We start from the raw sequence: 25,752 nt of genomic DNA, 5'->3' as shown, positions 1-25,752 counted from the left end.
AGTACGGATTGGTTTATCGTTTTCTGTCTGCGAGTGCCTTGTAACTGCACTTCATTATGAGCATCATCAACAGATACTGTAATGATCATTGTCTGTTTGCTGTGACCTCTTAATGAATGTTAATGTCCACTTTAAGCTCCAGGTTCAATATTGACAAAGAGAGATCACCTGTTTGTTTTTTATGTGTTTCTCCACAGGAAGTTGGCTGTGTCCTCCACTTAATGATAGAAAAAACCTCAAGGTGAAGCTTTGTCATCAAACAACTTATTACATATAGTCTATGAACCTTCATTTCAAACAATTGTTCATTCTATAACATGTATATATTTGCGTGTTTTGTAAGTGGACTTTTTTTTGTTGTTGCCATAAATCAATGCAAGCTGAAGACATTTAAAGATACAGTACATTCACACTTTAAGTTACCTTCATGCATTACATAACCAGTAGATTATAGGTCCAAAGAAGCTAGGGATGGACAGATTATTCGAGGACTAGGGTACTTGTTGACGTCATTATTCAAGTAACAGTTCACTAAAAGTGCAGCTATTCGTTGACAAAGAAACAACTCTCGAATATTAAAACGACTAAAAACGGCCATCCATTATTTAAACACAGAACTTAATTTTGATTACATTGTTCATCCACGATCACTTAAAGTTGACCTTAAGTCTAACGTGTTTTATTTGTTGTTGTTTTCTTTGCACTGCAAATAGCTTTTTTTAAGAACAGTTTCTGTGACAACTATGTGCCAGTAACTCAAGGTTATGCAGGTAAAATGCAGGATACCGAATATGATTCAATTGAATTAAATGCTAGGTTATTTCCTAAATAAACAGTAATCATTGGTTTTACTCCAAAAGGAATTTTCTAGCATTTATATGAATGCCTTTATATTCTAAATTCAATCTACAGTGGCATTTGCCCCAAACAGTCGCAGCTATAATGGATAAATGGGATGTTCACGCAACTTTAGGACCCACAGACGCCAAAGGAAACACCTCAACACTATCAGGTATGCAGCCTGAAATATATGCAGTGCCTTACAGAATGTTTGTATTTATTTTACTTAGGTTGGGGCTTAAGTTTCATTGCCTACCCAAACCTGTACTGGAATATAAATGCCTGTTTTTTCTCTTAGATAACACATCTTGTGAGAAACTGGAGTGCTACATGGTCCTCGAGGACGCGGAGAAAACAGCCATTGGCTCCATCTGTTTCCTGGCAGGACCTATCACCTTTTTGGAAAACGCTCTGGTGTTGGTTGTGATCGCAGGCACAGCCACCCTGCGACGGCGGCCTTCATTTCTTTTCATCGGCAGCCTCGCTCTGGCAGACGTCTTCGCCAGCTGCTTCTTCACCACCAGCTTCCTGGACTTCCATCTCTTCCGCCACAGTGATGACGCCACCGCCTACCTCTTTAAACTAGGCGGAGTCACTATGGCCTTCAGCAGTTCTGTGGGAAGTCTTCTTCTGACTGCTCTGGACCGATACCTCTGTATCCACCAGCCGTCTAGCTATAAGGTGCTGGTGACCCGTCGGCGAGCTGTGCTTAGCCTGTTGATCCTCTGGAGTGTCACAATCTTCATGTCCTTCCTGCCTCTGATGGGATGGAGGTGTCCCACAGGGCTTTCTCCACGATGCTCTCACCTCTTTCCCTACGTCGACCCGGGCTATCTGGCCTGCTGGACCAGCTTCATCCTGGTACTCCTGGCTCTCATCTTGGGAGCTTACGCACTCATCCTGTGGACTGCACACCGCCACGAGTCCTCCATGACCAACATCCAGGGAGCAGCAGGGACAGGCCACGCCCGCATGAGGATGGATATTCGGCTAGCTAGGACCTTTGGCCTAATTCTCCTCATACTGGTGGGCTGCTGGCTTCCTGCGCTCTCCTTTATGTTAGCTGATGTATCCATTCGCCTCAACCGCAACCAACTGCGGGCCTTTGCTTTCTGCAGCACCCTCTGCCTGGTCAACTCTGCAGTCAACCCATTGCTGTATGCACTGCGCTGTCGAGAGCTAAGAGATGCTTTGCTGCATTTGCTGCAGAGGCTGTATGAGACCGGAAGGTGTAAAAAGTCATCAGAGAACCTAAGCCCTAGACTAGCCTCCACAGAAGACAACAACTTTAGTGAGGATGAGACAGCAAGGAACAGATCCACGCGACTTAACTCAATCTCAGAGATCGTAAACAATCAGCAACTAGACATCAGAAAATGACTTCCTGTACAGATAAATAGGTGTGTGAGGTCACACGACAGACTTCAGATCTAAAATAAAAAAATGAACAGGATTCATTCCTATCAAAGTTTTAGAGCTGGAAAATACTTTCTTGCCTTTTGATTTGTAGTTGAAGCTACTGGGATAAAAAATGTTCAACTTTAACAACAAACTAACGAGGGAAGCAAAAAAAAAAAAAAAAAGTGTAAAGTTAGTCAAAGCTACAGCGATATGTCGGCAATATCATTTTTTTCTAGTGACCTATGTAGATTTTTTTTAAATCCCACTAGGAATAGACTTTGTGTCAGAATTGGTATTGAGAAACAATTAATGGTATTAGAACATCCGTTTATCCAAGAAACATTTTTGTCTCAATGACACAATTCTTTATCTGTCAAAAATTAAGTAAAATTATTATAGTGTGTTTTCAATTTACTGATACTGAGATACAGCTGCTCGTAGGTATTTGTCTAGGCCATGAAAAAAAGGTCCAGTGGGATCCTCTTTTTAAAGTGACATAATGTCAAGTGACCAGCCAACCCCTAACCTTTGACCTCTCTGCCCCCATGAAAGCCCTTTAGCTCTCTCTCTCTCCTATGACAAACCCTGTCCTGTGAACTGAACTGCTGACATAACTTTTGTGCGTCATGTCATAGTAGAAAGGTAGATTTATTGTTTTTTCCTACTTGTTCGTGTTCAAAGTATTTTTGTCTCAGCGTGTGCATGAACACAGAGGACACTGTGAGATGCCTATTCTATCTGCACATGAATGCCAGGACTCCACAAAAGCTCCATGCACGGGGAAGCGTCACACAATGTTCCCCCTATGTGTTCACCACATGAATCCAAGCAGTGTGTGCAGAAGTAGATGGGACAAATGATGCAAGGAGGAGAGCGAACACAGGCCCTGGAACATTCTTTGAAATTGTGACAGCAAGCAGCTGCAGTATAAAGCACAGACTAAAAAAGGACTTAGAGTCATATAAGCATATACGGTATCAAAATAGAAAATCACACAAGTCCTTTAATGCTTAGTGATGTTAGATCATTGGATAGGAACATGCTTCAATCACTGTGTCAACAGATTAAAGACAATACTTGACCATTTTTTGTGTTTACTTTTTATGTAATTATTTAGGAGAAAATTCCAAAGTGAATCTTACTCATCTGTCATTTACTGTAAGCAAACATGGGAGCCCCATAAACTTAATGTTGAATCTTCCAATTCAATGTAAAATAAAATGGCAACCTGTTTTGCTGTTCCCATAAACATCAGTTATATGATTCCCACTAAAAAAGGAGATTTGTGACTCTTGATTTTAATCTATTTTTTTTAACCTAACCATCACTGCCAGACGTCTCGTGAACCTTCAATTTGAGTTCAACAGAATGCAATCAACAAAAAAGTGTAGGGTGACGAAACCGGAAGTTGCAACAACAAAAAAAAGGCTAGGTATCTACACTTGTCCAACTATATTCTTTGAATAATTATAGTATATATATATTACAGTAAATTTTGGTTAAAATGTTTGATTTAAACTCTGAAATATACAAAGTAAGACGTATTAAGTATTCGAGACCCCCCTCTGAGGTCGAATAGTGGAATCGTCCATTGTGACGTTTTAAAAATTCAGCAGGCAGGCTCGGCAGTTGGCTTACTACTCAGAGAAGAAGATCCGTTGTTGTGGAGACGAAGAAAGGCTGAAGAAATCCTACCACCGGAGCTTTCCCCTCGGTTTTTCTTGTGGGTCGTTTTTCCTCAATCTTGTTTTCTTTTTCTCCCCCTTTTGTTTTTTTTTGCCAACATGGCTTGTGGAGCTACGTTAAAGCGGTCGATGGAGTTTGAGGCCCTCCTCAGTCCCCAGTCTCCCAAGCGGAGAAGGTGCAATCCACTACCGGGGACTCCCAGCACTCCGTCCCCGCAGAGATGCAACCTCCGTCCCCCGATGGACAGCCCGACGCATTCGATGTCTCCCCCGGCGATAGGAGGCGAACACAGGCTCACACCAGGTATGAAATTAAACTATAATTGAGTTTTTTTCTCCTGCGTTTCAGGGTGGGTGTCATGGGGGGGAGGGGGGTTTGGGTGGAGCGGAATGGATAGCTAGCTAGTTGGGAGAATCAGAATGGGGGGTTGGAGGCTAAACGGTGATGCTAGCATGGCTAAGCTAACTCCACGAAGAAGACTGTCGTCGCTAAGTTACCGGTAACCTTCTTTACAAATCATAACAAATAAACTGGTTTAAAAAACAAGTTTCTGAAAGGATATTTGTGAGTGGTGTTCTGCTAGCTCATTGGTTTGGTTTAGTAATCTCACAGTTACTATTTCTTTCCATCAACATCTCATATTCACAGTTAATTATTCAAGTAAAATGACAGACTAAATCTAGCATAGTAGAGCTGTGATAAAGCATTTTAATTAACTTCATCGTCAGCTTTGCATCAGACTGTGCAGCGTTTGTGTGAATTATTACTGCGTGGCGTGCTAATGTGCTCAAAGAAACACTATTTGTGATCACACAAGGAAAGGACGTGCTCTTACTTTAACAAACCTGGGTGACAAATCAAAAACCTTCTGGTTCCGACTGTGAGGACAAATGGCTTCAGAGCTGAAGGCTGTTCATTAGGAGTTGCCTGGGCAATGTTCCTTGGCTTTAGTGCCACGATTGTCTTGCATGGAGCTGAGGTGGGGGGTTTACCATTTAAGCATGTCTCTTTCCTCCTCAGGCCTGCAGGGCATTGTTCATTTCCTTTATGTCTGTATTCTGTTTCTCTCCCTTTTGACTTGGACAACGGCTCTGTGAGCGATGGACGGGTGTTGGGTGCATTAGTGGACCTTTTGATAATTAACTATAGATGCTTCAGCTGTGATCCTGTAAAGCTTAATGTATGTGCCAGTCACTGTGCTTGACCGGAGAATTGCAGCCCCTTTAAACACATACTCTGTATATGCACTATGCTTCATTAATACAGTCCGACTGCAACTCAAGATTTCTGCTGTTCATGTTTTTTTGCAAAGCAAGAAGAAAAAGTATTTAATGACTCCTATAGAGGGACGGGAAAAGCATTCAAACACACACAGATGTACGTGTTGATGGAGATGGCATCATAGCGGGCGTCCTGTGAAATGTCTTTATGTCTGCCTCTGATGAACAGCGTGTGAGGTGTATGTTCCACTCAAAGCCAACGTTTAACAGTGATGTGCATATTCCTCAAAAGTAAAGACGTAATTGTCCCTTTTTTGGCCACTCATCGAGACTGTTTAATATGTATCCCTTAAAGAATGGTGTTTATAGTACAGCTACATGTTGGTACAGAACATGTATCAATTGGACTTTTTCTGGGTCATCTATTCAGGTTTACCTCTAACTTAATGTTTTCTAAAGGCCTCCTTTACATTTAATTTCTTCAGGAGTCTGCCTGTCTCATTGAATTACAGCACACAACAGCTGCAAGTAAATCCGCAAGTAACGCACATTTGTCTGCTGCAGACATGAGGCCCAGATACCAGGTATTATACTCACCTTCAGCCAGAAAGAGGCCCCTCATGGGACTGGTGCTGCAGGCCTGCCCTTCTTCTGTGGTTTGCCAAGTGAAAGCAGTTTTGTATTTAGCGAAAGGTCAGCTGTCATCCCTCCCACCCACCTCTACACACACAGGCTTTCCAGCTAGTCAGGTTTGCTAACGGTGAGCAAGTTTGTATGTGCAGGCGAGACACAGGGATGGGATAGCGTCCACTGCCTGGGCCTATTTGGGGTCATTTTATAATATTAATAGGCTCACTCACTCTGTTCTCCAGCGCAGGCTGTTTGCGTTTCGATAATGTTCTCCTGGTTGACTGAGGCTTTTTGTCAGGTGAACTGATTTAAAATCTGCTGCCTCGTCGGGAAGCTCGTGTTGACAGGAGTAATGAATTTAGCATGTGAAAAGTGGAGTCGCATAACACTTTTGAGACGTAGAAGACCAACCTGTTTCTGCCAGTAAAGTGCTCTTTTGTGATATTTAAAATGTGAATATTTTCCGGTTTGATGCTCAAAGAATTTAATTATTTTGAAGATAAATAAAATATTGCAGTGCAGCTTCACATCATGCATAATATGATGAATATGATGTGATGAGGACATGAAATGTATTATCCATTAATAGGACTTTAGGATCGATCAATTGTCACCTTTATATTAGTAATAAGTTAGCTTTTCATTAGCACTGATTCCACAGGCTTCAAGACTCCTCAGCTGTCCACAAGTGGTTTCTGTCTGTAATGTCCAGTCTTAAGCCAGCACGTAATGAAAAAGTTGAACTTACCTTCCCATAATAAATCACTGACGACTTCTTGGCCGTTTAAACATGAGAAACCCACCAACCCCCCCCCACCCCAGTCAGTGGAGGGTAAAATGAAATGAGTCAGCGTTGTTTTCTCTGCACCACCATGTCCAATCTCTCCAGCCGATCTCCCTCTCGTATTCACTATTCTGCCTGGGCTTAAGCCTTTCAGCCCAGGCTTTCTCCACTGTTTCCCCCCCTGGCTCCCGGAAGTCTCTGTGATTGATTGCTTGGCCTATTTGTGGCAGGGGTCATTGTTGCCAAGCAACACCCACAGTTGAGGCACTTGTAGTTGGCAGCGTTGGAAGTGATGGGCACCAGGAGAGGGTTTTCACTCATTTACTGTCCAACATAAATGTCAACGTTTTTTTTTCCTTCTTCTCTCACTACCTTGATTTTAGAATGAAACTTTTGTTTGGCTTCAATAGGTCCTAACACTTCTCTGACACATTCACAACTATACGTCTTTACAGAAACGCTACATGATACAAAGTAGTTGTTGTAGCAGCAGGTGAAGTTAGTTTTTTCTTTCAGTATCTTGCTCTGTCTGTAAACAACCATCATGTTGACTTCCTGTGTCTACTACAGGGTTTCCCCCAGGAAATTGGTAACTGAGGTCTGTAGAGCTGCCACCCCACCCCAGCCCTCCAAAGAAAATAACAAAGAACACAAAATGGTGGTGAAGACAGACACTGGGTCTCCTGCACACACACACACGCGCACACGCGCATAATATGGAAAACTCTAAGACTGGGCTAATCATCAAGGGGACACTGAAGGACTTCTGTCTGATTGGATCTAGCCTAATTGAAAAGTGTTTCATCTGCTGTGTGGTCAGTCAGCCTCTGTCCTGGGTCCTTGTCCCAGTCTCGCTGGGTGACACTCGCATGGGTTTAGTGAGACGGGACCCTGACACTGTGCTGCTCTTTGTTCAAACCGTCTCCTCAAACGCATGAATGCTGCTGTCACGTCCTCGGTCCTGTTGGGGGGGGGGATGCTCATCAAAATGAACTTCGACCCGGTGTCCTTCTCGTTGAGCTCATACAGATGAATTCTTGGGATCATCAGACATCAAATGTACCTCAGAGTGTTAGAGCTTTGTCCAAACGCTGCCCTGATGATTCGCTTATTGACGACCGTGGTTCAGACAGACAAACACAAGAAACGGAGCTGGTTTCTTGATTTACTATGAACATCTTCTCAACAAAAGTTAACTTTTGGTGCGGAGTTGGGGTTAAAAACTGTACTGTGTTTGCTCTGCTAAATATTGTCACTTGTTGTGTAGTGTAAAGAACGAAGTGAAAAATGGCCATTAAAGATTCCGAGAAAGGGAAGTAGACATTTTCTCATTGCGTGTTGGACATTTATATGGCCTTCCTGAATTTCCCTCGGCATCAATAACGTATCTATTAAAAATACAAAATCCATTTCAAGTAAATCACCGAAAGAAAAGGCGAAGAGTAAAGCTCCAGGGTGGAGTTTCAGTGTCTTTGTGTGGATTGAAGCTGCTGTTTCTGCAGTGACGTTTCTTTATCATGAGTGAACAGTGGTGGCTGAACGGAGCCCGTCATGTGAGGCCCCTGCTGTTGTTAACATGGACGCTATCACACGTACCAGCATGGCTTCTAACATGCTCAGACATGTTTGGATGAGGACTTACTGTACCTATTTTATTTATTATTGTTTTTTACATCATATAGGATTTAAGATCTTGGTACATGTGACGCGTCAGACTTCTGTGGTTGGAGTTTGTTCTGCCTCGCTCTTTGTGCTGCTGAATATTTCTCAGTCCGCCTCCTGCCTCTGTTTTTAGACGCTGCTCAGTATACAAAGCTGATGAAGACGGTTCTCTGCTCCAGGTCGAAACTCATCCACGTCCAGACACCCGTCCAGTTTTATGACGAGGACATTCTACCGTTGTTTTAGCTGAATGCTCTCCTCTAACCAACAACTTTAGGAGTTGAAAGCAGACGTCGTGAAAATTGATTTTTCATTTTACAAACCGAACTGTGCGTTTTTTTTTAATCCATTTGTTAAAATGATAGATTTCCAAGCTTTAGGCCACATGTAACACGGCCTTCTTAAAATGGCCGTGGATGATGAGGAAAGCAGGATTCTCTCTCCAAACAAGCAGGCTGAAGTGACTTCGACATGGCCTCTCGCTCCCTCCCCACCCAAGATAAATAGGAACGGCTCCCCAGATAGAGAAGGTCTCTGTGCCGAATGAGAAGAGGAAGATAAAGTCCCTTCTCCTGCGTTAGGTTATCTGCTCTGGTTGAGGCCGCGATGTTTTTCTCGGGACTCTTTGAACTTTGACCTTCTAATTGGATGTATGCGTGTTGGCCGTTAGCCGTGTTTGAGCTGTGTCGACACTGCACCGCAGGGCAGCAGAGGGTTCTTCCTAACAAGGAGTGTCTGACGATCTCGAGGGGGATACCACTGTGCAGTAACGCATTTTGAAGGACCTTATTCACGCGCTCCTAGTTTGCCTCCATCAGCTTTTTTTATTTCATTGAAATTCATACTTGTTCCAAACTGAAGCTCGGGCTCTGCTATTTTTTAACTGTGTGTTCGTAGAAGAAAACGATGAACACCCCGAGGACTTTGACGGCTTATTAGAAGTCAGTGTTGACTCAGATGAAAAGCTATGGGGAAATAAAAAGCTGTTGTGTTACAATGTCAGGAACGTTTAAAAACAAAACAAGGTAAATGTTCCCCCTCTATATAAACGCCCAACACTGACACCATGATCTGGTGTTGAGAACGTGGGTTTTGTAGTTCATTCATTTGCTAGAGAAGTTCTTAGAATGCAGGAAAACGGAAACGATCCAGTCATGTCCCAGAATACACCCATGATACATCATAAATTCATCTTTCTTACGTCGTCGTCTTCTGTAAGAGTAGAGAGTCTAATCGTCCTAATCTGCTCCTTTATCTGTCAGCAGAACTTCAGTTGGCTGATCAGGATCAATCAGGGCTGTACATCACTTTGTCAGCTTCCTGTAGCTCTACCTCACTCCCACTAGTGACGCCTCGAGTCCCACTGAAAGCTGCAGAATATAAAAGTCCCGTTTAAGAAGTCTGCGTGGCAGCGTTGTGACACACAGACCCGTTTACGAAGCAAAGCCAATAAAACGCCACGCTTCAGTCCCGCACGTCGCACGTCTTTGGAGAATTCGAGACTTCTTGCAACAATCCAGTGAAACAAAAACACAAAAAAAACCAAAAGGTTTATTTCGCAGCTGATGAAGCTACGTCAGCAGCTGTCGTTTGATAAGACGCAGACTGAAACAGGAAATGTTTGAAAGGGAAGTGTAGTTTATAAATCAACAAGACAGGAAGTGGTGAACATGTCAGCTGTGTGTGTGTGTGGTCATGGCTGCTTTCAGTCTTTACCACCTTCACCTCCCTCCTATAAGTGTGTGTTTTTTGAAACAAAGTCATGAGAGACAACACAGGATATGGACACAGCTGTTTATGTCTTGATGATGATGATGATTCCTCCTCTGGTTCCTGGCTGTGATGGAGTAATGTTCAACAATGTGTGAGGGTGATTGTGGTGGCTGTAGTGTTTTTAATAATAACGCCCACTGAAGACAAAACTAATGAGAATACTGGTTGTTTCCCTTCAGTCATCAATCACTGTTATACACATCAAATAGTGACCACGGATATTATCTAATATTCTTGGGAAACTAATCCTGGGTACATTGACGACGCCTAAGATGATTTGAAATAAAAACTTCAAATCTGTTTTCACTTTCTTGTTTTGCGATGTTTTGTTGTCGTTGGTTTTGCCCTGGTTTTTAACACTTATTTCTTCCTGTGTCCGTTCCCCTCCCTGCAGAGCAAATCTTCCAGAACCTGCGTCAGGAGTACAGCCGGATCCAGAGGCGGCGACAGCTGGAGGGGGCCTTTAACCAGAGCGAGGCCTGTAGCTCCAGTGATGCCCCCAGCCCCAGTTCTTCCCTCAACGCCCCCAGCTCCCCACCAGGTACAACTATTCACTGCTGGCCAAACACGCAACAGCGGCTGCTTACACTTTGTTTTGCCCCCCGAGGCCCGGTCCTCTGGTCGTGCACGGACTTAATGGGAACAGCATGGCAGTATTGGAGTTAGGTTATGCATGTTTACCCCAACATAAACCACATGCTTTACATGATGGCTCTCTGTAAGGACAAGGTTCATTTATCCAGGCCTGACAGTTGGAGACATCATTTTTTTATTTGAAGCCGGAGAACAAAGCAGGTTTAGATCAGTTTGGGTTTTTTTTTTTTTTTTATGTGGAATCATTGTTTACTTCTTCAGACAGAAACTTCTGCCTCCACGTGGGATCAAATAAAGTCTCTTCATCGGTCACAAACGTTGAATGTTCCACTACCTCAGACATCAAAACCACAATAAAACACAGTCGTATCTTTTCTATTCCAGATGTTCATTCTTCGCAGTCTCCCAACCTCGACAGGATAGAAAAGGTTCATTATGCAGAGTCTGACCAAACGCCATTTGGCTCGGCGTGCTGGAATTCTCGCCCCTTCCCCTGTTAAGATGACGTATCCATAACATGAGTTCAGCCTGTTCTCTTGACGTGACTATATTATTGTTTAGTCATCATGATGCTGTTTAGAGTAATTGATGAGTTTCAGATAGATAGTATGCTGATCTCCCAAATGAAGAGAAGATGCTATCTGTTCACTGTAAACGAGTAAATAAATGCACATGTCCTAAAGATGGAATACGAACCACATTCATTCAACCCAGAAAAAAAAAATTGTAATGGAATTTGTGATGGTTGGATAAGACATCTTGAAAGTGTATTCGTTTGTTCGCGTTTTCACAGTGGCAGTAAAGAGATCATTTCTTTATTAAGTTTACTTTAACCCAGGCGTGGCTCAGAGATGGATAACAGTACTGGTCTCTGATATGTGCAAAGCGTGTGGTGTTTCAGAAATGTCTCGTTTACTTGTATGTGCCCACAAAAACTACGACCATGTTTAATTCAAACTGACAAACGTTTACTCGTCCTTTTGCATCAACGCATTTGTCCTGCGTCAGAAGGCGACATGTTGACGGTGTCGATGTGCCCACAGTCCCCAGTGTCTCGTCTCCCCGTCTTCACCATCCTCTCATAGATCAAAGTGACTGTGCTCTCACTGACCCGGCCTCTTCCTAGCTCCGAGTCGGCCATTAAACCTTCATCCTCGCTCCTCCGTCCTCGCCTCTGATTTACCGTCGTTTCAGTCCCAAACGGTTTATAGCGGAGCTCAAAGTTGGCTCAGTGAGCTGAAGGAGGCTCCTGCGGCGCTGACACGGAGACGCGTGGGAAGAGCTCGCATTAGTGCTGCGTGACCCTGCTAGCTGGCCGAGGTGCATCGTGTTGAGCACCCTGTGTCTGTCCTGCGAGTGCACCAGAAGTCTGAGTCATTCACATAACTCATCAGATTCTTGTGTTCCTCAGGCGCCTCAAGGAAGGACCAGCCCTCGTTTACACTGAAGCAGGTGAGCTACCTGTGTGAGAGGCTCCTGAAAGACCACGAGGAGAAGATCCGGGAGGAGTACGAACAGATCCTAAACACAAAACTCGCAGGTAATAACCGTCCCTTCAGAGAACAAGCCGATCTAAGCGTTCACTGCTCATGTGGACAGCAGGCTCTTGCTTTCTGGCAAATTAGAAGTGTCTCTGTGTGATGAGAAACATTCAGCCAAAGAATCTTCTGACAGTCTTTTTATGTAATAAGTGATCACGTCCATGCAGCAGGGCTGGCATCCATAGATCTTCAAACGGAGTGAATGTTGAATAGGGGCCAAGCCTTTAAACGAGCAGAGAACAAGAGTAGGGAAGATGGTGTGAAGCTGAGGCATGGCAACACTTCATTATGTCAACATAAAGTATGTTCTATATAGAGGGATGGATAGATTCAAGGCATGCAGTAGCAGTATACAAGACATGCAGGACACGAGACATTAGTTACAATAAACGACCGCTGTCCCCACTCCCTTCCATATATATAACAACCCGAAACACGAATTTGAAGGCCCCCTGTATGACTCAGAATAAACAAATTATTATAAACCTGTGCAATTAAAAATAGACTCATACTTGAATAAATAAATGTACATAACCTGTGCAGGAAAGAAAATCTATGTGTGATTTCAAAGAGACCTCTAAACAGTTGAGTAAGCTCAGAACAGTTGTATGGCATTAGTGCCTGTGTTGACCTTCAGAAGGTGTGTGTGTTGTTAATGCATGTACGGTGGTGTTCGAGGTGGGGGAAGTGCAAAAGGTGTGAATACAGACAGGAAACAGTCGATGCAGATATTAAAACTGCAGATTAAAGTGATTTTGTCGTTGAAGGTGCAGAAATAAAGTGATGGCAGGTGAGCATTCGGTGTCCAAATAATAAGGTGGAAACAGACTCCGAAACATGATCTCGAGAGGAGGGAACTATTTCAGTGCAGACAGCTCTCAGTCCGATCACACACTGTTGCAGAGTGCACACGTACAAATCACTGCCCATGTCTTAAAGTTCAGAGTCAAACACATCTGTTCTGTCCTCCATCCACGTCCTGTAAACGTCAGTCTGGTACAGCTGTCACTCTGCTGTATTCACAGTGCCTGTTCCACTAGTTTTAAATGTAGAAACCGTGTTTGTTCAGTTTCATTAAAAGTGAAAGTGAGGGAGCAGCGTCACACTGAAAGGGGTTTTCTCAGGTCACATTAGTTGTGTAATAGTCACGTTAATCAAACTTGTCAACAAGATTACACTGAAGAAGTGATTCATCAGGTTCCTCGTTGTTGTTGTTCAGGCGTTACAGTGAGGACAGAAATATTTAAGAAACACCTTCACACTCTGCCTGGTTGGAGTGAGTCGAGTTTCACTGCGCAAACCTCCACTGACTGAGATGTCAGAAACGCGCTTCAAACTTTCGACTCTGAACGGACCTGTCAGCTCATCAGTGCACCACTCGGTCCGCTCACGAGTCCTGAAAGTTCGGGCTCCAGACTCAAGACTCGGACTCGAGTCTGAAAGGGCTGCAGTAACTTCTTCTCAAACAAAACTTGGAACTGTATCCTCATCAGCGTCTTTTCTTTTTGTTTTGTTTTCTTTCCCTCCAGAACAATATGAATCTTTTGTGAAATTCACGCAAGACCAGATCATGCGAAGATACGGAGCCAGGCCTGCTAGTTGTGAGTACCTTGAACCACCAGCAAATCACAACCACACACACTTTTTGTCCAAGTGTGTAAATGAATAAAGTTGAAAGAGTTTGAATGGCGATGTCATTGTTACTGTCCATCCGTGACACTCATCTCCCGTCTCAATCGTTTCATTTCAGACGTCTCCTGAGCTCACACCGAGGACACTTCCAGCTTCGTCTCACAGGATGGCTGCTCTTCTTCGGCCCCCTTCCACTTGATTTTTATTTTATTTACCAAGCTCCGTCTCAAACTGTTGGGTGCCATGGTTTATCCCTCTTTTTAATCCAAATGTTAATTTCTTACTTTGAAGCTATAGCTGCTGGCCAAAAGCTAGAAGAATCTGAAAGATAAAAGCTCAAAACGTTTCCCTTGTTGATATACTCTTTCTGGAAATCCTGACAAAAAGCAGATCTGTGTCAAATCTCTTGCTGACGCTGTAGAAAAAAAAAGCTTATTGGCTCGAGTGATCTTTCTGTATAACCTTCCAGCAGCTGTATTTACAGGCTCCCGCTTCTCACGTCGTCCCGCTTTCCTTCCCCATCCTCTCTCTCCCTCCCTCCTCACTCTTTACCTGAGAATGTGGATTTTTCTTCCTTTTGAAAAAAATAAAGTTCAGTGTTTAAAATGTGTTGTCTTGGAAGTGTTTTCTTCACGTGTGTAAGCTCAATGTGGTAGGCAGCAGCTGGAGTTGTCGTCTTTATTTTGGGATTGTTTGTAAAATTCCTTATTCTGAAGAAACTAAACTAAGAAGGAAGTAATTATTTGAGTTGATTTATTAAAAAAAAATAAAAAAAAAGGAACTGAAAGTTCACTCTTGGTCTTTTAAATTGGCTTCTTAGCAGCACACCTTGCATCTCATTACTGATGTACTTTGAATTATTTTAAAATGTATTCTCTTTTCCCATGACGATAAATTTGAAGTCAACGCTTGGAACATGTTTCTTAAATCCATCCATCCATTATCTTCCCATGTGGGGGGCTGCAGCCGATCACAGCTGCCATTGGGCGAGAGGCGGGTACGCTGGACTGTTTGCTAGTCAATCACACGACTTATAGAGAGGCAACCAGCTTCACACATTCACACCTATGGGCAGTGTTAGAGTTGAGGATTAACCTAACCAGCATGTCTTTGGACTTTGGGAGGAAGTCGGAGAAGCCGTGCATCGAAGTGGACAACATGTGAGAGGCTTCAGTCCCTCTGGAGGGATTTGAACCAGGAACGTCCTTGATGAGAGGCGACAGCGCTAACATCTGTACCATTTAAAAAAATAAATAAATAAACTAAGTCGAGAAAATTAAAGTAATTTATATATAAATAACAGAAAAGTTGCACCCTTAATCACACCAGAAGGTCATCAGAGAAGCTGTTTCTGTGTTTTGTCAGATAATGCCTAAATGGTTGAATAAAATACATTAATAATACAGGAAGAAAACGAAGAGATAAACCAGGAGAGAAGGGTGGAGCTGGTGTATTTGCGAGGTGGACTTGAGAGAGAACTAAGAAGGCTCGAAGCTATGTGTTGAATATGTGTGTATTAATGTTGTGGGTTAATTAACTGCAGCCGGGTTTTCGGGGTCAAAGGTCACCACTGCTGGTGATTTGAGGGTAGGATGGAGGGAGAGGCTGATGCTATACAGTATTACTTTGGCACTCACCAAACAGGAAATGTTGTGTGCTGGCAACTTGAAGCTGATTTGCCGATGCAGTCACCATTAATATAAATAATGGTTTAAATTTTAAGCAATTCCAGAAATGTAAATCGTCAACAGCTGAAAGGTTGAAATGGGATATACGTTTCCTCTCCACTTGCACCTTTCTATTGTCCTTAATTGTGGACTCTATTGCCTCCTTGTGGCCCATAAAAGGTATTGCCACGTTTATATTAGTTTTCCAGCCTCTGTGCACTTAGACGAATTAGACGCTGTTTTATCCTTTTGGATATACGACACCGCGAATCAATGAATGGCGCTTTTTAATGCTTTTTCATACACGGGGAGATGTGGGCAGAGAGAGTGTGTATGTGGGAAAAAACAGCTCTTTGGAGATATTAAAGATTTACTGCTACGTCGTGACGTCACTGATCCCAGGTGTGGCACGAGGGGGAAACAGCCAGGTAGGCTGCTGTTGCTGTTGTTTCGCGCGGGCTGCAGATATCAGTTACCTTTTGTGACACGACGAGACTGGACATTTTCTGTGGAAGAGAAGGGGAATGAGCAGACTGTTTATTCTGGGAAGGAAGGAAGGAAGTTTGATGCAGGAAAAAAAAGCAATGAATGGTCTATAATTACCTCCCGGGCCTTTTTAGTTTGTTGTTTGTTTCGGTCTCTCAGGGACGTGTCGCTTTGAAGAAAGGACTGCACGGCTCGTCTTCAAACATGGAGGAATTATTTTAAAGGAGTCATAGTATTTTAAAAGCTCCAGTAGCCTACATCGTGCACACAGTTTACTCCGTGTATTGAGCGGACTTCATTAGTTTAGCTGAATCAATATTTATGCACTCGGGGCCGGTCGGAGACATCTGCTCTTCTCCTGCTGACGGTTTAGGTGAGTAGACCGAAGTTATAAATTCATTTTCATTTAGATAGCCTACATAGGAAGCGTTGACAATAAAGCTGGGGTCTTAATTTGAAGTTCATGTGAAGTTGTTGGGGAAAGTTTTTGAGCTCTTAAAATCAGAGTATTGTCATCAGCAACGCCCAGTAAACAGGAAGCGCTCACGAACAGGCTGCTGTAGTTTATAACATGTAAAAAGCTTTGTGTCGTCTCCATCTGATCCGTGCTGTCAGTAGGTCCTTCACAAGTATGAATGTACACCAGAGGGACAATATGAGTCATACATCATGCAACCATAATAAAGGAAGACAAATGTTAATGAGTCATTTTTACATTTTTGAGATTGAATCCAGTGCAGTTTTTTGAATACGAATTAGTTTTATTCAGCACATACAATGAATGTGACCGTGACACGTCAAAGACAAAACACTGAATGTGCCTCATTCCGAGCCTTCAAAGCTTTTCATTCGACATCATAAAAACTGAACCCAGCTGCTTAAAACGTACAGTACATGTAACAGAAAATGTTTGCTCTCAAAATAAATGAAACTAATGATCGAGACACAAAAATGGTCCATTGCAGCCCAAAGTTTCAGTTCTCTTCATTTCTTTGGAATGACGCACATTAAGGGTCTGCCTGTCAACATATTGTATGAATTTATGGTACTTACCATTTTCACCTCTTCTGAGGACTTTAAACCATCATATTTATTTTGTCAGATGGGGAGGATCTGTGTATAAATAAAGTGGAGTCGACAAAAATAAGAAAACTATCACTTTTTTTTTTAGGAATTTAACACCAAAAAAGAAAGTGAAGTTTTTTTGTGGCAAGTGCAACAAATTTGAACTTCAAACCTTAATATTTTATCAGATAATGATCCCATATTGCAACATCAACTTCAATTAGACATGCAAGATGTGAGAAACATTATGTGATAACATTATTATAAGTGATGATAATGATATAGAATGAGAAAACTGAACTGACATTTAGTAGAATATGTCTCTTTCTCTCTCTGCTGTTCTTAATGGTAAACTTCATATTTGTGTTTCCTGAATCCAAACTGGCAGCAGTTAATCTGAGGGTAGCTGCTAGCAGGCTGCTAGCTGGCTGCTAGCTGGCTGCTTTATTGGTGTGAGAGCGTGGTCATTACCGGACAGGCTCCATCCAGCAGGTTAAATGAATGCATGCTGAGTGAGAAAGTGTCTCTTTTTCCCATGAAATAAATAATGTTATCGAGATTAATTCAGACTTTTGTGATTATTGCAGATGCTCATAAAGCGATAACGATCTGTGATTAATTGTGCAGCCCTAACTGCTGCAATCATCAAATACAACCAGAGATTTTTAAGTGCCACCACATAATAAACTCCACAAACCGTTAGAGTTCAAGTCCAAATGTGTGATTTTGGGTGCAGGAGCTGAGGAGTGATGGGGGACATCGACCTGGAGCAGCAGGAGCGGCTCCCTGTGGAACGAGATGACAGAAAGGCCAGGACCGGAGCGGACCAGCCCGATGAAGGCAGGAAGACTGGATGTCTTGACAAGTTCCAGGAAAGCGTCTCCAGATGGATGCTTCCAGAAGACTCCCGCAGCACGTACCTGGAGCGAGCCAACTGCTGCCCGCCCCCCATCTTCATCATCCTCATCAGCATTGTAGAGGTAGCACCTCCCTTGACTGTACACAACATAAATACAATATGAAGCCGACATGGTCAGTATGGATCCTGTGATCTAGTTGCACATGCAGCCTTCATGTGCTACCATGCGGTTCATGACTATAGATTAGCTACAGCTGTACTTGTTAGAGCAGAAGCTGCAGTCATGAAAGCCGAGGTGTGCCATCTTTAAATCATCTGGTAAACAATTTACAGCGACAAAATGTAGGCTTTCACAGTCTCTATTATCTTGTATCGTCTGTGTTTCCTCTTCTGAATTACCTGATTCATTAAGTGCAGTCGGCATGGCAACAGTAAAATCAGTTATCCTCACGAGTTTGCTGTTTAAGTTGGCACTGGTGCAGTTGATCCTCACTGCTGGGGGATTCAGAGAGGCTTCTCCGGAGGGAGTAAACAGGAAAGCCAGAGCGACGTTTGACTTTTAGATTCGGTTGAATAAACACGAATGTGGAATGCGGACGCTCAGAAGGAGATTTTATGGAAGAGCAGAGGAGAGATGCTGCAGCTGAGTGTTTTTTCCCCCCCAAGGCTTAGAGAGGAGGTAGACCCAAGTCTTAAGGTTACTGCTAACAGGAAATTAGTTTGAAATGGCCCATATACAAAACAAATGCAAAGAAGTGTAGTTTCACCAGAAGACATTGGATATATATTTGTAGATATGCAACCCGCTCTGATGCAGATACCTGCGCTTTGGCTGTCAGCTGATAACAAATAATAATCCTTTCCCAGTGTTTGATAATAGGCTTTCTAAACTGCTCTTCCAACCTTGAAAGAGAAAACGTTGGAACTTTGCAGAGTAAAATATCTCCAAACAGCTGCCAATGAAGCTCCCTCCATGTGGGTCGGGTAAGCCCTCCACCATTTTGCTTTAAGGGATGTTGACTGCGATGCACTGCTGCTGCTGACGCACAACATGTTATGCCAAATAGATGTAAACACAGTGTTAAATTGATCCGCCCTATTGTTCCCCTTTTCCTGTTATGTGCACGAGTATTGGGCCGTTACAGATGAACTCACGCATGCCTTCCTTCAAGCAGTCACATGCTACAGTGCTGAACATTTGATTTAATGTATAGACTGATGAATGCACACACATACTGTATGTTCCTTTTTTTCGGGTGGGCATGTGATCTGCTTCTGATTCATTTGCAGCCATAGATTATGTCAAGAGACTTAATCAGGCAAAATGGACAATGAGGCAAACCCATCGTATGTATTGAACCTCGAGCAGTCCCTCAACATGTTGGATGATTAACTACTGTGTCAACAACTGCAGTTTGTTTACACGTATAACTGTTAACAGTTCTTTAAATCTTGCAGTAACGTCTGCCTCGACACTCTCTTCCTTATCGTTGACTTTTTATTTTGCATGCCCTCTATTCATACTTGTTGATGAACAGCTCTCTCTGTGTGGCTCACAGACGTGCTGTGTTGCTGCATTTGAATGCCAGTGAATACTTTCTTAATTTGGGGGGAGGGGGCACTTCACCAGATCCAACCAGAGAAGATCCACTGAGCTGAAGTTCTCGTTCTCAGCATGTCGTTGGCTTTAATTTCATACAGATGCAAGCTGTGATGTACAAACGTACTGGGAGACTTTCTGCTGCATCTCTGTTTATCATTCATTCTTCCCATCTTTGTCTTTTAAACCCTCCATATAGCTGCTGCTTGACAGTTGTTTTTTTGTTCCCAAAGTTCCTTCAAAGTCAATCATTACTGTCCACGTCTTGTTCTTCCCCAGTTGGCAGTGTTTATCTACTACGCCGTGTGGAAGCCTCAGAAGCAGTGGGTGACGCTGGATGAAGGCATCTGGAACAGCCCGCTCACATACAAGCCCGAGCGCAGAGAGCAAGCGTGGCGCTTCATCTCCTACATGTTGGTCCACGCCGGGTAAGAGCATTGGCAGGGCTTAATTACACAATGAAGCCTGGGGTCACACAGTCGTGGGCGGTGGACACATTCCCACAGTCTGCTGTGAGTATCAGTTTGGTGAAGCTCCTAATCTTGGATGGATGATGTCAGACACGTTGATTCATCTCTGTTGACATCCATAAGACAGTGTGTATTTTGTCATAATTGTGACCAAGGGTACCATACTGAACACGTTTGAAGACCGGTTTGAGATCATTGAATTCTATATTTAAAAAGGCATAGTGTCTTTCGAGTTAAAATAAAGGTTGAATTCAGTTGAATAGTTTAAGTTTATTTCCTGATTTAGTTTGTAATGTGGGATCCAAAAGGGTGAAAATAAGTGTAAACAGGAAGTCCATCTCAAAAAATAAATCTAAATGAACAAGTCTGTCAAGCTGTCACAAATCATCTTGTCTGTATCTATTCAAAATGATACACACCAGATTTCACTTGTCATATATATGAAAAAAAGTCAGTTTTGTAAACACACTGTACATTTTCTCTTAGTTATTACCTTGATTTTCAACGTCCCACTTTGCCACATGGTTTCATTTACTGTATTTATGTGTTTATCTTACACACCATTATTACAGTAATGAAGGGGAGGTATATGACGCTGAGTATTATGTGCTTTAAAATGAAGGTTTTAAAAGAGGAACACGGAGGCCCAGAAAGTACACGCACATCTGTCCAAACACTGCAGGGTCATAAGACGTGATCAGCTAACAGTCCGAGGAATCATGAGTGTGTGAGCCACAGCAACACAGGAAAACCAAAAATCATGACTAAACAGAAGCACAGAGGAAAACTCGATTTAGCAAAGAGGAACATTGGTTACAGACGCTGGAAGAGACGTCAAAGGATGTTTGCTTAAAGGATAAGGCTGATGATGCTCCGTATTTTCTTTACTGTGGACGACCACTGAGAAAGGACTAAAAACGACAGTGGTGTTTTTATCCTGTGTAGCCAGATGTTCCTTGAAAAAAACAACACGTGAACGATGGTCGAACAGCGTGGCATGTTCCTCTCTTACAATGAACACAGCAACACGCAGCAGCTTATTTTATGATAAGTCCTGCAGATAGAAATCCTCATTTAAGCACCAAATGTGTCTTCATTTAAAGCTGAAAATAGTCCCAAAGAAAGACAATCCGGAAACAATCAAATGAAAAGTCCACATCCGCTAACGCATCAGACTATTCTCTACACATGGACAAGCTTAGCCGCTTTTTCTGTGCTGAAGAGCTTTAGAAAGTAATCCCAAACACGTTATTTTACTACTAAAAACAACGCTCTTCCCTAATACAGCTGGGAATTGTAGTTTTTCAGCATGGCAAAAATGTTAAAACAAACATCCCTCTCCTTTTCAAAAGTTTTTTGTTTTTATTAGTCTTCAAATTGAATCCACACTTACGCTTTTATATGCTGTGGTTCAGTATTTTCTGTCTGTCCTCAGTGTGGAGCACATCATAGGGAACCTGGTGATGCAGCTGCTCCTGGGAATCCCACTGGAGCTGGTTCACAAAGGCTTTGAAGTGGGGATGGTTTACATGGCAGGGGTCGTGGCAGGTCAGCATCACTTGTTGTTTTCCCCCCCCTCCCCTGATACATCATGCAGGCTCCTTCCTAACAGAAGCAGCTTTCTCAATCCAATGCTAGCTTTAAGAAACAGTATGCACCCATTCTGCATCTTTAAGTCGTGTTTCCTGTTTGTGTTGGCGAGCGAGTCCCGCCTGTGACTGACTGTGAAACTGATATATTTTCCCCTCAGGCTCTTTGTCCAGCTCCATCTTTGATCCTCTCAGCGCTCTGGTGGGGGCTTCTGGAGGCGTGTATGCCCTGATAGGAGGATATTTCATGAACGCAGTAGTGGTACGTTTACATCCAGTTTTCACGTATCTATGGTATGTACATCCGTGTTTGTATCTGAAAACAGAGTTTGGTTGGTACACTCTGTATTGTTGAACTTAATGTACTTAAATTAGAGTAAAAGTTATTGTAACTCTTCCATAGGTTAATTTTGAGAAGTTTTTGTTTTTAAATGACATCCTGAGAAATGTAGATGTTGGTGAGCTTAACTTTGACCTTCATGGTAAAACATTTTTTTCTGGTTTTCCACGTTATGTGTTTCTCTATCAACATGCAGATAGGTTTTTATCGTTTACATGCATGAAGATCCTGTGGAGGCAGCTCCATGCACTCTCCCAGAGGACAGTAAAGCGTATCATATCTGACGTATTGTGCGTTCAGCATCGTCTAAAATAAATCTCATTTAGATTTATTTGAATGACATTTCACTCATATCTTTGAATTATGAAGCACACGTTTACCCTGTTTCAGTTTACTTCCTGCTTTTTGAAGCACGTCTTTGTTCGCTGTCTTATTTAGTTTTAATCACCTCCAAGGTTGAACTTGATGTTTGTTTCTTGCTCATGCTGGACTTGTGTTGAGTTTCTATTATAAAATAAAAAAGCATTGTCAAGAACGGCTCTTTTTGTAAAGTGTCCCATCGTACTTTTGGTTGTGATTCGGCGCTTTATGAATGTAATTTATGTATCAATGACTTTCTAATTTGCAGAACTTCCGACAGATGATTCCTCTCCTCGGAGTCTTTCGTATCCTCGCCATCGTCATATTTGGTATGTTCTCCCTTACGCTTTAAGCCTTCTAATGTTTGTCGCTGCTCAGACAAAACTGTTTCATGTTGTGTTTTCTTTTTCCAGTTGGCGTAGATTTTGGATTTGCCTTCTACAGAAGATTTGTCAATGACGAGGCTGGTTTGAAGGTAGGATTTCATCTCTGTTGTACGGCAGAGGACTTGAGTTTAAAACAAGCGTTTTGTTAAACTTTGTTAAATCTCATGAATAAATCGACTAAAGAGGGCCCGGGCTGGCTACCCTCCCCCAGCTGACAGCGATGGACTTAATTTGCCTACAGACAGGATCAGCAGCTCATGCCAGGACTTGATGCTTCATGCAGATTTGTATCACTCTGTTAAGACTCCAACCAACACACATTATAAACCAACCGCTTCTCTTTCTTATCAGTAATCCATATTTAGAATCCTGACCCATGTACTATCACTCAGTAGTTTCAGTTTTGAAGCATAAAGTAACTGAAGTATCTATAAACCTTAAATCTGTATCCCTCCCCCACCTTTTCTCCTCACTCTGTGTTTCACCCCTTTCATTTGTTTTGGCTGGTAAACCAGTTCTGCAACATTTCAGCAAAGTCAGACCTCAGTAGTTTTTTGTTTTTTTTTAATTAAATTAAGGAAAATAGTCTCAATAGGCTAACTTTAACTCCCTTCTCGGTCCTCGCAGGTGTCCTTTGTGGCTCATTTTGGAGGGATTGTGGCCGGGATGACCATCGGCTACGTCTTCTTCAGCGATTACAACAAGAAGCTCCTCAAAGACCCTCGCTTCTGGATGTGTATCGTGGGATTTCTAGTGTTTTTACTCTTCGCTATCCTCTTCAACATCTTCCTGACTCCAGCCTCATAGGGTCATTGAGCTGCACTCTCCAGTCAACACTGACAGCCTTAAAATCACACTCAGGATAAAAGCTAAAGATATTCTTTTACAGATATGTTTTAGAGCAGAGTTGCTTATCAGGGAGTGCCTGTCTTTTTCTCTCAGCTCAAGAGCTGAGTTTGAGTCCAAGTGGAACAGTGCCCCCTGCTTTTAATTTGAAGCATTGCAGGAACTTTATCTTATACAGAAGAAGACACTGATTTGAATGTGCTTTTATAGATTAAATAATTTGGACCTGTTTTGAATGTTATGTACAGTGAGTAATTTATATTTCTCTTAATTTCAGATTAAGTCTTTCTTTTGCTTGAGGGCTTTTATTGCAACGTTAGCCTTTTCTACTTTTTAGGGTTGTATGGAAACAAATGGTCAGTGTTTGAATTTCACATTAATTTTTTTTATAAGGACAATAAAACAGACTGATTGGAAAAAGTAACATGTAAAGCTACATTTGTGGGCTTTTTATGCCTCATTGTATGGAAAGGACAGTGGATGGAGTTAAACTGTTCTGTTTTGATGAACTATCAGTGTTATCCAGAGTTTTAGTCCTCAGCTCCGGCTTCTGGCTTGTCGTTAGGCTGAGACAGGATTTCTCCAGCGTGGTAGCTACTGCTGATCAGCATCAGGAGCCCCCCGCCTTTAATGAGAAGTGACATCACTCAGGCCCCGTCCATTAAAATATAGAGTGTATGGGAATGATATGTGGGAGTCAGTCGTGGGTCGGATTTGAAGCTGGTCCACTTGCTTCCAGGATTAGTCTCTGCACATGGGGGCGCGCTCTAAGTACTTGGTCACTGATGCCTCTGATTTAAAAAAATTACTGATTTTGTTGTAAAAACTTATGAAACATGAACAAAAAGTAAATAAACTAAAACGTGCCTCAAACATGCAAAAATCTCTGAATTCAGTAATAACAGAACACATCATCGTGTTTGGCTTTGTGACAGTACTAACTAGAACACCGATTTTACAAAGAAGTCATCAGGAAGGGTTAATGTGTAAGGTTTATCATCAGGCCTTGGCTTAGAGCCACTTCATTGTTTTACATCCTGTTGACAGGAAGCAGCTTATTACATGTTAAAATGTTTAAATTCTGATTTAATTCCTGGTCGTACCTTATTGTTTCCTTTCACAACTTCTGGCTCTAAACAAATCATTTTTACAAAATACAAATAAACAAAATATCCGACTTTTGTAAAACTTGATGTGTCAAGTGTGACATGTCAATCAAATTACACAGCATACCTGTAAAGAAACATACCTGTAGTTAAGAAAATGTACATTTATGTTCTCAGTTACAAGTAGTGTGCCCAAAGAACACTCGGTGCTGAATTCATAACTGAATACAAAGTTTTTCAATAAAATGTCACGTTTAAAATAAAGTATTGATTATTGTCTAATTGAAATTACACATAATACTCCATGTTATTCCAAATACGTAGGAGAACAGATGGTGCATGTACGGCGCTCTGCACTCTGATGCGGCAGGATCACGGTAACATGTACCCATGTGGTTACCACTGCTTCTGCTATATGTGGAAAGTTCCATAGTTTCCAAACTGGGCTCATCAATATGACTTAGAGAATCAATATTCAATTACAATGAACCTGTTTGCCTGTACCCATTAGTAGATGGTATGTTGCCTCGTGGTTCAAGAGCCATAAAGCCTGATGGGAATAGGATTTAACACTAAATAATTTCACATCATGAAAATGTATTGCTGAGGTTTTGTTTTTTGCACTGATTTTTAGGTATTTTGCTGTAAAAGAGTTTAAGGATCTTTTTAAATACTGAAATTAACACTGACTTCTTAGTTTGGTTTGCTCAGGTTTCAGTATTAAAAAAAAAAAAGCTGACAGCAGCATGAACTGTGAAGACTATCTACCTATACAGTAGAGTCAAAATCAGAGCCTGACCGATAATATCAGCTGATATTAGTGTATCGAGTCACTAACAGTATCGGCTAATATTGTCCCGGATATGCACTGATATTACTCGATTCATTCGTCAGACAAAAACCATTTCATTAGAGTTTCATGGTATTGTACTGTACTAGCAATTCTCTTTCACCAGCAGTGTGCTAAATGGATTTGGCTTTATCACCCGCCTAAGTGTCAAGTGGTGATGCACGTAGATGTTATATACTGTATCTTTTAAACAAGCGTAGGATCTGCGTTTGAGGGATCAACACAAAAAATGTCTATGGTTAACTATTTTTACAGAACAAACAGTCCAATACTGATTGGATATTATGGTGAGAAAAATGTGATACCGATATGTTGGCCGATATCTGTCACCCTAAGATCCCATATTGGTCGTGGCTCTGTCAAAA

General features: G+C 42.2%; 3 protein-coding genes across 3 annotated transcripts; all 3 read left to right on the top strand.

Moving 5' to 3' along the window:
- The first annotated feature begins 505 nt into the window (after positions 1 to 505).
- Positions 506 to 2,417, top strand: cnr2 (cannabinoid receptor 2). The gene is made up of 2 exons (XM_079344848.1): positions 506 to 1,012; positions 1,139 to 2,417. Exons 1-2 carry the CDS (start codon positions 883 to 885, stop codon positions 2,218 to 2,220), a joined length of 1,212 nt encoding a protein of 403 aa, XP_079200974.1. The 5' UTR covers positions 506 to 882; the 3' UTR covers positions 2,221 to 2,417.
- A 1,442-nt stretch (positions 2,418 to 3,859) lies between these two features.
- Positions 3,860 to 14,369, top strand: akirin1 (akirin 1). Its single transcript, XM_079344860.1, has 5 exons — positions 3,860 to 4,230; positions 10,391 to 10,537; positions 12,002 to 12,130; positions 13,661 to 13,732; positions 13,882 to 14,369. Exons 1-5 carry the CDS (start codon positions 4,026 to 4,028, stop codon positions 13,890 to 13,892), a joined length of 564 nt encoding a protein of 187 aa, XP_079200986.1. The 5' UTR covers positions 3,860 to 4,025; the 3' UTR covers positions 13,893 to 14,369.
- A 1,807-nt stretch (positions 14,370 to 16,176) lies between these two features.
- Positions 16,177 to 23,855, top strand: rhbdl2 (rhomboid, veinlet-like 2). Its single transcript, XM_079342998.1, has 8 exons — positions 16,177 to 16,289; positions 17,718 to 17,961; positions 19,720 to 19,868; positions 21,346 to 21,458; positions 21,661 to 21,761; positions 22,468 to 22,528; positions 22,613 to 22,674; positions 23,213 to 23,855. Exons 2-8 carry the CDS (start codon positions 17,731 to 17,733, stop codon positions 23,390 to 23,392), a joined length of 897 nt encoding a protein of 298 aa, XP_079199124.1. The 5' UTR covers positions 16,177 to 16,289; positions 17,718 to 17,730; the 3' UTR covers positions 23,393 to 23,855.
- The last annotated feature ends 1,897 nt before the right edge of the window (positions 23,856 to 25,752 follow it).

Source organism: Symphodus melops, assembly GCF_947650265.1.
Source record: "Symphodus melops genome assembly, chromosome: 5".
Lineage (NCBI taxonomy): Eukaryota > Metazoa > Chordata > Actinopteri > Labriformes > Labridae > Symphodus > Symphodus melops.
This window is presented reverse-complemented; position numbering and strand designations above follow the sequence as displayed.